The sequence below is a fragment of the Perna viridis genome, chromosome 2 (assembly GCF_037379345.1).
Source record: "Perna viridis isolate PV_CMFRI_1.1 ecotype Kerala chromosome 2, ASM3737934v1, whole genome shotgun sequence".
In the NCBI taxonomy this organism is placed as follows: domain Eukaryota; kingdom Metazoa; phylum Mollusca; class Bivalvia; order Mytilida; family Mytilidae; genus Perna; species Perna viridis.
Genome location: NC_142446.1, coordinates 69,701,032 through 69,715,048, shown reverse-complemented (window position 1 = coordinate 69,715,048; position 14,017 = coordinate 69,701,032). Strand labels below are relative to the sequence as shown.

Here is a 14,017-nt window from a genome sequence, read left to right as displayed (position 1 = left end):
TCATTACAAGTTTCACCCAAATCTATTCAGTAGTTTCAGAAGAGAAGATGTTTAAAGAAATTTTTAACGACAACGATGACGGAAACCAAGTGATGGCAATAGCTCATATGGCCTACAGCCAGAGCTAAAAACTTGACCTGGCCCTAAGCATTCATACATGTAGTTTTAAGTTTGGGAAAATTTTGTTAAACAGTTCTTTAATTAATAATGGAAAGCAAAAAGTGACAGACAGACAGGCAGACATGAGATTCTATATACATAATAACTTTATGAGCACAGGGTTTAAAATATCTATTTTGATATTTTATATTTGGGTAGTATACATGTAAACAAAAAAATGAAAATACTGCAGTACCAATACAGGATTTTTAAATGTCTGCTCAGGTGTCCTGAGCTTATAACAATTTTCAATAAATGTTATGTTATGAACGCAAGTAAATTGAAATTTGAGAGCTTAAGATGATAAATTGTACTTACAAACTGTCTAAACATTAAATTAAATCCATTGTACAGGTGGTTTGGATGTCAACACAAAATTAAAACATTCTTACACCTTAATCAAAATTTTAATTCAATCCCTTTTTCACAGCTGTTAGATTTTCAATTCTTAGTCATTCAAAACATAACCTATTTTGTAAAGATCTTACCAACATGATCCTTGGATAAATAAAATTTTCTTTAAACACAAAAGCACAAAATGTAAATGTGCTCTCAATCTCTTTTTTTTAATAGATTTTCTGAACTTTGAACTCAATGGATGTTAATAGGCTTATGGAGTCACCTGCTGCTAAAATCCTGTACTCAGTAAATGTTTTACCATTATACATACAAACTATATTTGTATGCTAGGTGTTCAAATTACAGGGGTAAAAATTAGGAAATACAAGCTGGTAGGCCAGACCATATTTTTTCGTTTAATATTTTCTATATGTTCAACTAAATTTTACCCAAAGGTTTGGTAGCCCAGCTCCAAATCTAGCTGTGGGCAACTTTGTGTCCACTAATTTTTATCCCTGAAATTAGCAATGGTCACAAAAGTCTTGGACCTTCAATTTCTGATGCACTGAAATATTATTAATCTAGGTCCTGGACCTACAAATGTACCATATCCATGATTACTCTGAGGACCTTTCACCCTTAAAAGTAAAATTGTACTATGCTGCACTATTTCCTCCTCATTTCATTTATTTACTGAACATAATTAAAAAAACATCATGAACATGAGGAGAATACTGTGATTCCTGCCTTCTGCATCTCTTTCCTGCTAAAACTTGAAAATAATGTAAATGATATCATCCCCTGCTCCCCTGGAACCATACGGTCAAACTGAGAGAATGATATCCCCTGCCCCCCCCCTCCCCAAGAACCATATGGTCAAACTGAGAGAATGATATCCCCTGCCCCCCCCCTCTCCAAGAACCATATGGTCAAACAGAGAATGATATCCCCTGGTCCCCTTTCCAAGATCAATATGATCAAACTATGAGAATGATACCCCCTGCCCCCTCCCCAAGAACCATATGGTCAAACTATGAAAATGATATCCGCTGCTCCCCTTTCCCAAGATCAATATGATCAAACTATGAGAATGATACCCCCTGCCCCCCTCCCCAAGAACCATATGGTCAAACTGTGAGAGTGATATACCCTGCTCCCTTCCCCCGGAACCATATGGTCAACAAGGTAAGAAGTATAAGTGAACGGATTGTAATAGCAATTTAGAAATGTATTAATGTTATACCTCCAGCAAACGAAGTTTGGGTGGTATACAAGTTTTACCCTGTCTGTCCGTCTGTCTCTCCACAACTAATTTCTAAGCAGCTTGCGTCATTGTTATGAAACTTTGTGGAATGTAATTTAACCTTATGGACATGTGCATAATGTTCGGAATTTGAGAATGATATCATCTGCTCCCCTTTCCCGGAAACCATATGATCAAACTGTGAGAATGATATCCCCTGCTCCCCTTCCCTGGAACCATAAGGCCAAACTGTGAGAATGATATCCCCTGGAACCATACGGTCAAACTGTGAGAATGATATCCCCTGCCCTCTTCCCCATAAACCATATGGTCAAACTGTGAGAATGATATCTACTGCCCCCCTCTCCAAGAACCATACGGTCAAACTGTGAGAATGGTATCTCCTGCTCCCCTTCCCTGGTACCATATGGCCAAACTGTGAGAATGATATCCCCTGCCCCCTTCCCCATAAACCATATGGTCAAACTGTGAGAATGATATCCCCTGCCCCCTTCCCCATAAACCATATGGTCAAACTGTGAGAATGATATCCCCCTTCCCCTGGAACCATATGGTCAAAATACAGAAGCTTTTAAGTCTGAAATTGAACCTCACCATGTTAAATAACAATGTATTGTTTCGTCAAAATATGGAGCGGCAGAGATTAAAAATCATGCATTTAATCCAGGGTAGAAAACTCACTCAAATCCAACCCAGTCCTGAATACAATTTTTCAATACATTTACTATATGGCTACATAGATTTTTGCTAAAACTAGCCAGCCCTGCCAAAAAATTGCCAGTGTCGGGCTGGCGGTCAGGCTACTATTTCTAACTCTGTTTAATAATATGGACAAATTATTACCAAAAATGTCAAACAAGAAGTTGACATGGCTTTAGTCTGAAATCGAATCCAACAATATGGCATAGATATACTTAAAAAATTCTTTGCACAGAAATCGATAAGAACAAGAGGCTCCCAGGAGCCTGAATCGCTCACCTTGTTAATTTTTTGCCTTTCAAGGGCAATAATTCTTAACATGTTGTCCGACAATTTTGACTCCATGAAGGCTTTGGTAGGACTTATCATGAGGATCATTTCATCAATCAAAACTTTCATTCTATCTACTATAGTTTTAAAGGTATTGACTGAAAACTGCAAAAAAACGTAATTTTTAACCTTTCAAGGGCAATAACAATTATATGGAGTCGTCTGACAACTTTGATCACTTTTGTAGGCCTTATAATAAGGATATTTCAGCAATTGAAAGATATTGGCCAAACCTAACGGTTTTGGAGATGTATGCAAAAAACTACTGTACGACCCGTTGTGTTTTTAGTAATGGCAGCAATGTTTTTCAACCGATCAAAAATCCAAACTGTTCTTTTGTTAAAGATACCCTAAAAATTAAACATACCAACTTTCAATGAATTATGTAAAGTAGTTTTTGAGAAGAAGATTTTTGAAAGTATTAACATCAAAAACAGCAAAAAAACGTCCAAAAAGGGCAATAAATCCAACATGGGTCAACAGATTTTCACCAAAATTTGACCACAAATAGATCTCATCATGCTGAATACTTTCACCCTGTCAGAATTTGGCTAAACCGAACGGTTTTGGAGATACCTGCAAAAATCAGCTGCCTGCTGTAACGGCAGCCATGTTTTTTTATACAATCAAAAATCCAAATGTGCAGGATACTCTAAGGAACAGTCATTATAAGTTTCATGCAAATATATTCAGTAGTTTCAGAGGAGAAGATGTTTGAAGAAATTGTTAACGACGATGACAACGGAAGCAATAGCTCATACAGCCAACGGCCAAGTGAGCTAAAAAAGCATTAACCCTACCACAGTTTTTGCACTTGTTCCAAGTCAGAAATTTCACTTTAGTTTACTTAGTGTTGCCAGAGTATATAGTGGCAACTCTGAACCTGTGAATAATGTTGTTTTGGGGCCAGCTGCAACCTGCTCAGTGGGGTGAGAGTTTCCTTGTGGTTCATTGAAGACCCATGGGAGGCCTTGAGCTGACATTTTTCATCCCAGAATGGTTGTTGTTTGTTTGACATATTCACCATATCCATTATCCTTATAAATGTACTTCAGTAAGGAAAATCAAACTTAGTGGCTCAAGGTTGGAAAGGAAATTTTGAGAAGGGGCCATTTTCTACAATCTTTTTTCGAAGATTATTTTCTGTCAGAGGGGGCAAATGGCTCATGCCCCCTGCCTTCCCAACCCCTGAAACTTTGGCAGTATCAAAAGTTAAGGCAAGCTACTTGAAATTTCCCTCAATCAAATTTTCCTGTTTTCTGTTGATCAAAAGTAATAACTCAGCAATAAATATCTGGTAGCAGTGAAAAATGAATGGATCAACAGACGAGACAGATAAGTCAAAATTTACCTACAATATGAACACTACAGTAAACTTCAAGTTAAAATAAACTTGCAATCTAAACCAAACCTATGAATGAACTTGCCGTGTGGGATACTGGCTAGTGGAATATTGATCTTGCTAGCCAAATAGAAAATCAACTAGCCAAATTTTTTTTGGTTTTTTGTCTGTACTATCATCTTTTTCTGTTGGATTTGACTATCTTCTGCCTTTCTTTTTCTTTCTTCAACTATCTTTTCATTTGTTTCTAAATTTATCAAAAACTTTTCTATTTTCAAATATTCCCTCCTGTTGAAGTTTTTCAAGTACTTAAAGTACTCCATTTCTGAACTCATATTTTAAAAATAAAATTATAATTCAACGAGATCGGGACCATCGCATAGGTTTTGGCACATCCCATTTACCGGAAATTAAAATGGCAGTTCGTAAACAATGCTTTACAAGTCAATAAAATTGTGCAAAATTCACTTGATATATTCAAGCTAAACTTCTTAATATGTATGGAACATATTTTTAAAGGGATGTTTATAACTAAATAAGCTGTTGGCTGGTTAACTTTCCTTGGAACATGCCAATCAAATGATGGTCGCCAAATTGATGAGTGTAAGCTGATGAGAACTCACCAAATTACACATCTACTCATATTTAGCAAGCTGGTGAGCAGTGGTTTCCCACACTGACCTGAATTCTGTCAAAACCAAACCTCTGAATGAACCTGAATTCTATCAAAACCAAACCTTTGAATGAACCTGAATTCTATCAAAACCAAACATTTGAATGAACCTGAATTCTGTCAAAACCAAACTTTTGAATGAACCTGAATTCTATCAAAATCAAACATTTGAACGGACCGGAATTCTGTCAAAACCAAACCTATGAATGAATTTGATTTGAAGACTTATAAACCAAAATGAACAAACATGGGTGAAGATTTTTGACTTCATGTAAAATGGATTCTTTGATTACTCCCGCAGTTGTTATGCTAGTCTAGAGCACAGAAGTGAAAACCTGCACAGGAATATCTATACCAAATAAGGACACCTCCTTTTTAGTTTCACATAAAAAAAAAATAAATAATGGAGATATCAAGTTCACCTTCATTAAATTCAGGTAAATGTTTTCATACCTGCCAAGTGTTAATATTTGTGGAGGTATTCCCCTACAATGGTTCCAAAATTTAAATATTTAAATAGCAAAATTGACCACAATTTACAATCAAAGGTTCAAATAAGTGGTGCATTAGATTCGTTTTGTCATCAAATGGTTATCATGGTTGCTGAGCATTATTTTACTCATAAAACCCACATGGGTTCAAAAGTTCGCTGGTACAATGTACAAATGCATGTGTTTTGCATTGGAATCCTTGAATACTTACATGTGGTAGACAGTGCTTTGGATTAAAATTTTGAAAATGGGCCATTTTTAATAATCTTCAGATTCCTTAACTTTCTATGTAAAAATGTCCAATTTTGATGGGACATTTTTAGTAGGAATATGATATATGGCCCATGGACCACTCTAATACGAATCACTGAGTACAGTCAAAATGTTTCAAACACAAGCCTCAACAGGAATTTAGACACTTACCTTTTACAGATGAATGCACTATAAACTGGGTATTTCGATCAGCACTGAATCTTTAACCATCACTTTTTACCAGTTTTTCACAATCATTTTACCCCATAAATCAGAAGAGACTGTATCCACTGAAAAATCAAAAGAGAATTTTCAAAAATTAGATAATTAAGGCCAAAACCTAACTATACTTAATTTGCTTTCAATATATATTAAATAAAAATAAACTAGACCATTCAATGTACTGGTATTGCATAATTGAAAATATTTTTGTCATAACCATGAAAACAAAAACCTCATTTCTTTTATTGAATTCTTTCAATACATGTACCTACATATAACTTATTTAAGTCAGGATAGAAACTGGTGATTTATTAAGATTGGCTAATATTAACTGTCCCTGACAATTCATTCTTAGTCACATAAATATATAGTCTCCAAACTAAGATTTTTCACACATAACTATAAATGGAGTATGAATGGGGGAGGATCAGGGAGTATGTAATAGAAGAAGGAAAGGACAAGGTGAAATGAAAAAAAAAGCACCAGCATTTAACCTAAATTATACAAAACAGTAAATACTTTCAGAGATCACCAAAAGGTCTTCCACTTGGGTAAACACACTTTTAAGTAACCTTTGAAAGGCCTGGAAAACAAAAGTAATAAAATCCATGGTAACAGAACAATGACACTACATCAAAACCAACAAAAAAGTTAAATAATGACATAGCGACACCTTAATGACCAACATTTCCTGACGGTGGGAAGGTGCATGTCTGTGGTGGGGTAAGTATATTTGAAAATAGTGTTAGGGAGGCAACTACAAAACAATATCCCAAACAGTTATATGTTACATACAAAAACAATACCAACAATACTATACTAATGGTCCATCTATACTCAAATATTACAGTCAACAACTCACACTAAACAGTCTCTCTGTGAACTAACCCTGGTTAATACGAAAACTAAGGAAAACAAGGCCAACCTTAAAAAATTGTTGGTTTGCAGTTTATTGTTCTACTTGTTAAAAACCTAACTACAAAAATTTTGTTTTTCATCCTTTCCAAGACAAATCTTTTTTTATTCTACTTTTTGCACATTGGCTTCACTTTTGGTCATTTATCATGGGAGAAAAATCACCTACCTTCCTACTCATATCTAAAATCAAAAGTCAATAAACAGCAAACCAACATTTTTTTAAGGATAGCCTAAATTACAAATATGGCAGGGAAAAAAAGGAATCATAAAAAGTTTCTGGACGGTATATCAAAAACATAGTAGAACTTTGGGTTGGAAAGAAACTTGATGGAAGGAAATATGATGCGAGTTCAAATCACTGTTTTATTCACCATTGTGTTGAAAACTTCAGAAGTTCTGTATTACTATACACATAATTAACATATCAACAATGTTTAAATGGACCTTTTCAATAGTTATCTGACCCTTTAACATATATATACCATACCATTTTCAAAGGTAGACTCAACACCACTACTGTCACCTAAGATATTTTGTACATTGTATGTAGAGTACATGTAGGTTAAGGTTTATTTGGATTGTATTGAAGTCATTTAAAAAAAAAATAAAACAAAATTGACATACATGTACTTAATTCAAGCAAAATAAATGTATATCACCATCACAACTGTCAATTTCACTAATTCTTTCTGTGATACTACATATTCTAATATTGCCAAATTTGAAACCCAAGTGGTTTCAAGTTCTTACGCTTAAAATTATTATTTTTTTTTTATGAAATTTGGTTTTAAATTCATTAAAATCATAATCATTTGATAAAATGCATATCTATATTTGTAATATTTACATGTGAATTATAACAGAGCAATGACTTGGCATAAACCTGATAATTAAACAGGTGAGGCTGATGTTATACATGAAGTAGTTTAGGTAACCTTTATAGAAATAGATTGGTTTCTTACGCCCCAAAACAGCACACAACATCTATAACCTCACTGTAGTGTGTTTTTGCCATTAAAACTTGGAGTGTACATATGTACAGTCTAATTGAACTAATCTGGAAAAGTAGTTTCAACTTTGATCTTATCATAAAATACATAGTTACAGTTTGAGACATTGAACCTACAGACAGCCTATATCCTATTATATATAGGCATTTAAATTCTTTGATCAATCTGGCATACATGAACATTGTGTACTGTCAACCCACATTACATAAAGCTTGAAAATACATGTTTGTTTATATACAGGGGGTATACATATATATTCTATTTACACAAATACCACATACATGCATGATAAACTTCCCCAAAATAGTGGTTATGTTCTAAGTTCAAAACAAATTTTTTTTGCCATGTTTATATTGACATTTTGTATTGATATTTGCAGTGTATTTATCTAGTAATCAGTTGTTTTGATAAAAGTTCGCTATAGACCGAAGAGCCAAAATATTGTCACACAATCTCTAATGTCTACTCTTGAGAATGTGGAGTTGTTATGCTTTTAAAAGAATTTTGGTACTTGTATTTTCCTGTTTAATTAACCATTGCAGATAAATACAGGTTATATCATTCCTTAATGTAGATTTTTTTGTACACGAAGCTAATCTTTTTGATATATAAATATTTCTCTTACTGGTTATACCATGTCTTTGAACAAAGAGAAAAATACATAATAAATATTCAACCCTGTTCCCAAACTCAAGATTCAATCACATACTGTAAAAGTACTATTGTTTGTGGGGTACAAATTTTTGTCGATTTCGTGGGCAAGGTAAACCATGAATTCAAGAATCCACAAACTTGTGCTTTTCCCCTTAACCACAAAAACTGACACCCATGAATATAAGTACTATCAGAGTACATTGAAAGAGAGCAAAAAAAACAAAACTTTGTTATAGTAAATAAACTAATCTTTAAAACAAACCTTTAAATTTATCCACAGGTGCAACACTTTCTAATTTAAAGATTACTTAAAGTGACAGATAGGTTATGCAAACAGCATGTAAATAAAATTCATACAAAAAATTATCTTACCATGAAATTAGCAAACATGAAGCTAGACCAAGCTGTTCCAATCTTACTACAATTTCCAACTATCTGTACAATCAAATTAACCCATTCAATACACACTTAACAGTTTGCAAACAATGTGTCAATTCAATCTATATTTACTATGTAAATGTAGAATTTCTCCCACAGAATATAAGTAATCATACCCTTGTATTTATAGTAGCATAAAAGCTCCTTAACAGGGAATTAAATAAAGGTAAACAAAGTTGGAAGATTTTCTATACCTGTTGAAACATTCAGATTCTTGTTCAGGTGTTGACATAGCTCGTACATTTCATGATAGTGATATAAACATCCATGTGCTATCTCTTTCTCTCCTTTTCCCTTATCTATTGACTGTTACATCAACCAGGCTAATTATTTGTTAGTTGGTTAAGGTAATTTAAATTACATGGCATATTTACCTGTAAAAACATCAATCTGAAAAGTTTACAGGTATAGTCTGTTTCATTGTATGAGTAGAAATCAATTCCAGAAACAAAATAGATTTTATATCTGCCTGACACTCATTTAGCAAAAAGTCTACCTTTACTTTAATATTAGGCCTTAAAACTTACAAAGCAGTGATGGATCCAAGGGTGGCCCAGGCCCCCATTAGAAAATTGCAATTTATAAAAATTGTTGAAAAATTGTTCAAGATACCCTCAGAATGCTGGATTTGAGGTTTAATATTTCAAAATGTTCTTGGGAGGAGCATGCCCCCTAACCCGCCTAGCAAATTCAGACCAGTTTGTGATCCTCACCGGTGATCCTGTCAAGAAATTTTACTGGGGCCCCTTACCTAAAACTCTGGATCCACCACTGATAAGGATTAAAATAAGGGTCTGCCATTGACTTTCCAATTTTGTATTATTTGCAACATAAGTAAATTCTGAAAAAGAAAAACAATTAAAGATCAGAAAATCATTTCTATTAAATTAGTTCACTTATCATACTTGTTCAATATGCTTGAACTGTTTATAAAAGTTTTCCTCCTCATCATCATAAATTGCATGCAGTGGAGACCCTGAACATGTTTTTACCTTAAAATATCGCCAACACTGAATAACATGAACTAGGCCGAACATAAGGTCAGTCTGGGAGCTGTAAAGACATTTTTCTTTGTCTAGGATGTTGAAATTCAAATTAAGACATCAACAGGTGCAGTGTATATTCACTGTACTGTAAACATAAATATGTATGGATAAGAATTAAGATGGGAAATGATTCGGTTCTCTGAGTTTCTATGCAACTAATAGGAGACAAGTAGCAGTGACAGATCCTGAGGGAGGCAGAAGGATATTGGCATCCCTTTCACCCTTGGTAAATTTGTCATTTTCATGTGTAAACCCCCTCCCCCTTTCAAAGTGTCTAGATACGGCCTAGCTGCGAAATCGTAGCTCTTGACCTTTTTCTTTGATTTTGCGATCTGACGTTTTAAAATTACAAACGAAAAGTTAGAGCTATGTTTCGCAGCTAGATACGGTCCTGACTAACCTGAGTAGAATCCATTGCCAATGCCAATGGCAATGTAGACTGTAATGATGGAACAGATAGATACACTGACACTGTACATATTAAATGTAGATGGTCCTTCACTCACTTAAAATTCAACTGCAAACATTGTTGAAGAAAAGAAGTCCTCAAAATGTAGTACTCATATACTATCATCCTCACTTCGTTTTCTCTTCTGTTACTTAGGGTTCAGTAGTTGACCATTTTCCCGCCAAAAAATTGTAAACTCCTTTGATTTGCAGTTACGGGTTACAATTTCCGTGATTAAGTTATTAGGCCGCCACTACCTAACTATGACAACTAAAGATATTTGATATTTTTCAGTTGAAGCCTGTCGACTACTTAATTCTAATGAGGTTCTTTGGCATTTTATTTACGGACGTACGATTGCGTGGCGGTACCGTTTTTCAAGACTTATATACATATACGTAAATAAAACAAGAAAGAAAAACACAATCACAAATTTTGAAAGTGAATGACCCAAATTGTTTACTTTTAACGACACATCCCGTTATGATAATTCTTCATAATTGTTTCAAAATGCCAAAATTAAAGATTCCTCATACTTTGTAAAAAAAAAAATCCTAAATTATCTTCCAAATATACCGAAGATGTTTTCAAAATGCTGGAATTTTTTAGATCCTTTAATCTTAGTTTCCGCTATAGATGATGTACTGTCGTGAAACAATCCTATTTTCGGGGTGTTGATACACCGCATCTATCCCAAAAGAACTTGAGATAAAGGATACTACAGACACTTTGAAGACAGCCTCATATCTTGGCTACACTTAGAGACCGATGGTAAAGAAAAAGTATTTACCAAACTATACGACAAACGCGATGACTTCTCATTCCGTATTGTCAACTTTCCTTTCATCTGTGGCAACATCTCTTCAGCACCTGCATATGGAGTTTTCATTTCACAACTCACACGTTATGCCAGAGCTTGCTGCAACTACTCATGTATACTTTTTTGTATCGCGCTATACATCTTAAAATTAGGCTTCTGGAACAGGGATATATTGCTACAAGATTGAAGTCATCACTACAGGAGTTTTATGGTCGTCATCATGAACTAGTGGACCGTTACGGTCTATCCATCTGCATCATGAAAACTGATTTGTTCAACGTTTCATAGTTTTCCTTTCCTCTTTCGTCTACCCCGGACTATGAGCAACTCGGTGGGTGTTTCTAAGCAAATGACTCTTATCCTACCGGTGCACATGGTTCATGCTCCGAGTTTTCAGTGGAGTCCGACTTGCTAATTTATTTTTGTTACTTTGTATGTATTATTCTGGTTATTTTATGTTTTTTTGTTGTGTTTGTCTGTTTTCCATGTCTGGTCTTTGTCCCTGGATTACATTCTTTTGATTTCCGCTAGAATCTAGGTTCCCTTGAATACTCTTAGATACATTTCATAGAGAATAAAAACAACAGATAAATAATCTTTTCCAAGTTTTTTTTCTATTCATACACGTTTCACGCTCTTTCGCATAAACTTGGAAATACCAATATATCCATTGTTTAAATTGTAACAGAAGATTTTTGTTGCATCTGGTATAGCGGGCGAGATAGTGCTATGAAATGTTATGAAGGGCGTTACAAATGGGCTATACCATACAGAAATCGTAGTCCGTCGGACTTTTTAACCATGTATTTTTCTTACAATGAATACAGTCCTTCGATGTTTATGTAAAAAGGAAATGCACGCATCTACTAAAACACAAGTTCATTTTACTTGTTTATTTTAATATTATAATGAAATAGTAAGTGTTGCAGTCACACATTTTTGCTGACCCATCTAAACAAAAGGTGGTTCCCAAAACTATGTCTTCATTCAAAGTCTGTCATTACTTTGTTCTTGCCAAAACAGGATAAATATTTGCTTTGGATAGTTTTTTAGAAACACATGGCAGACGTCCAAAACATGTATGAATAAACTGTTCCCTAAAATCTCTTGTCCCTAGGGCATAAATAACTGGGTTCAAAAACGAGTTCGAAAACCCTAAAATCAGTAAATGTGTGCCAATGACATCTTTTAGAAAACAAGCATCGTCACCGCAAACGATCTGTGCAACTGACGTCACTAAAAACGGCATCCACGTTGTTAATACGCAACCAAATACAATTGACAGAGTTTTCAATGACTTTGCAGTTCTTGGAGATATTCGTAACTGTCCAATGCTCGTCCTAGGATGAACTATTTGTTCTATAGATTCAATCCTTTTAATATGAATTCGAGCGTTTTTGTACATCCTGACATAAAGAAATAACATGACCATTATTGGTACAAGAACACAAGTAGAAAACAATAGAATTATATAATTCGCTGGTACAACGTACATGAAGGAGCAATATTTATGATAGACGGGCACTCTCCAACCCATTAGAGGTAAGAAACCGAATGTAATAGATATAATGGTCACTAAGCATATCCCAAGTAAGATTCTACCTCTAGTAACAATCTGATGGTAACGTAACCCTTTAAAAACAGCAATGTATCGGTCTATTGCAACTAACATGAGAACTAACAGTGAGTCAATACAAGCAGCTATCGTGAAGCCAGTCCTTATCAAGCACAGTTCAAGAGTCTTTTCGCTTGCTTTTGTTACAAGAGTACCGATAGAAACAAAACCGACGCACAAGTCAGCAATACCCAAAGCTGCAATGAGCATGTATGTTGTATTGTGGAATTTCCGGTTGGATACAATGACAAGCAACACACAAAGGTTTATTCCTATGATCAAAACTGTCAACGGTATTAGACAAATTTGCTTTATATTTTCGTGGATACTGTTGTGTTCCGGAAAACATTGCCCAGTCTTTTCCGACATCGAATTTGATTCATTATCAACTAAAGTACAAGTATCACAAAATGCACAGTTTACTTTATTGTTTATGTTAACTGGCCTCAGTAATTCCATCCAGGAAAAAAAAACATCCGTTTTGCAGGAACTGATGCGGTCATATTTATTGCATACATTTCTAAGTGCCAAACTAGTAAATGAAAGGATACAAATAAACCAATAGTTTCTTTAATGGAACTGTTTATCAAGAGGTCCAATTCATTGAGAATATAAAGCTGATAATTCAGAATTTGCACAAATGATTAGAAAGCTTAACCGATTAATTCAAACTAGTCTAGTATTCGTTATCTGAAGAATTGACGTACGTACATTACGAAATGATTAGTTTACACATCTGCTCTTCCGTTTTAACAGCTTTTTAAGAGTTTGGTCAAGCGACTTTAGAACATGCACAGAGCCCGTTGAGATGACAAGTCATCAGGAAATGTAGTTCAAGGAGTGTTGGAAGTCCCTTGCATTTTATAAAATGACGATTCTAAAAATAGAGCAGTTACATCAGGAAAACGGGGCCGGATAGAGGTGCAGGTCAATGCCAAGTTCAAATCGTTCTGATCTTAGTCATGTAGGGTAAGGAGCATTTTTCAATGAGTCATCTGTATTCTAATTCGAGGGTTACATTGTATGGTAAAACAAAATAAAACTAATTTGCTTTCTCATCTTTTAAAGGACGATGGTGTGCACCTTGGAGTGGATTTTCCTGTAATGCGAGTATGAGGCCAGATTTTTTTTCTGGAATTGGTTGTCTGGAAAAAAAAATGTTTTAAAGCAAATTGGTGAGCATAAGAGAAGGTACATCTGCATATAATAATTTCCAATTAGTGATGTACGGAAGCATATGGTACACCTGTTCCTCTTATGAGTTTTTTTCCCCATAAGACGTTGTTTTTTTAGTTAT

At 34.6% G+C, this 14,017-nt stretch overlaps 2 protein-coding genes across 4 annotated transcripts in view; both read right to left on the bottom strand.

Annotated features, from left to right (window-relative positions):
* LOC148626709 (uncharacterized) overlaps positions 1–10,476 on the bottom strand; it is a 29,094-nt gene extending 18,618 nt beyond the window's left edge. For 2 of the 3 annotated variants that reach the window (XM_088570933.1, XM_088570934.1), the window contains exons 1-3: positions 10,344–10,476; positions 8,986–9,165; positions 5,721–5,839 (exon numbers count right to left, since the gene is read on the bottom strand). The gene's annotated coding sequence lies outside the window, so the exon portion shown is untranslated. Of the gene's footprint in view, positions 1–5,720; positions 5,840–8,725; positions 8,901–8,985; positions 9,166–10,343 lie in introns of those variants that run through there. The other variant, XM_088570935.1, reaches the window with a different exon arrangement.
* Positions 10,477–12,033: 1,557 nt separating this feature from the next.
* Positions 12,034–13,343, bottom strand: LOC148626708 (glucose-dependent insulinotropic receptor-like). Its single transcript, XM_088570931.1, has one exon. It carries the CDS (start codon positions 13,177–13,179, stop codon positions 12,106–12,108), a length of 1,074 nt encoding a protein of 357 aa, XP_088427057.1. The 5' UTR covers positions 13,180–13,343; the 3' UTR covers positions 12,034–12,105.
* Between the last annotated feature and the right edge of the window lie 674 nt (positions 13,344–14,017).

Coding starts and splice junctions, on each gene's coding strand:
- LOC148626708 (XM_088570931.1), bottom strand. CDS start 13,179: ATGGAATTACTGAGGCCAGTTAACATAAACAATAAAGTAAACTGTGCA.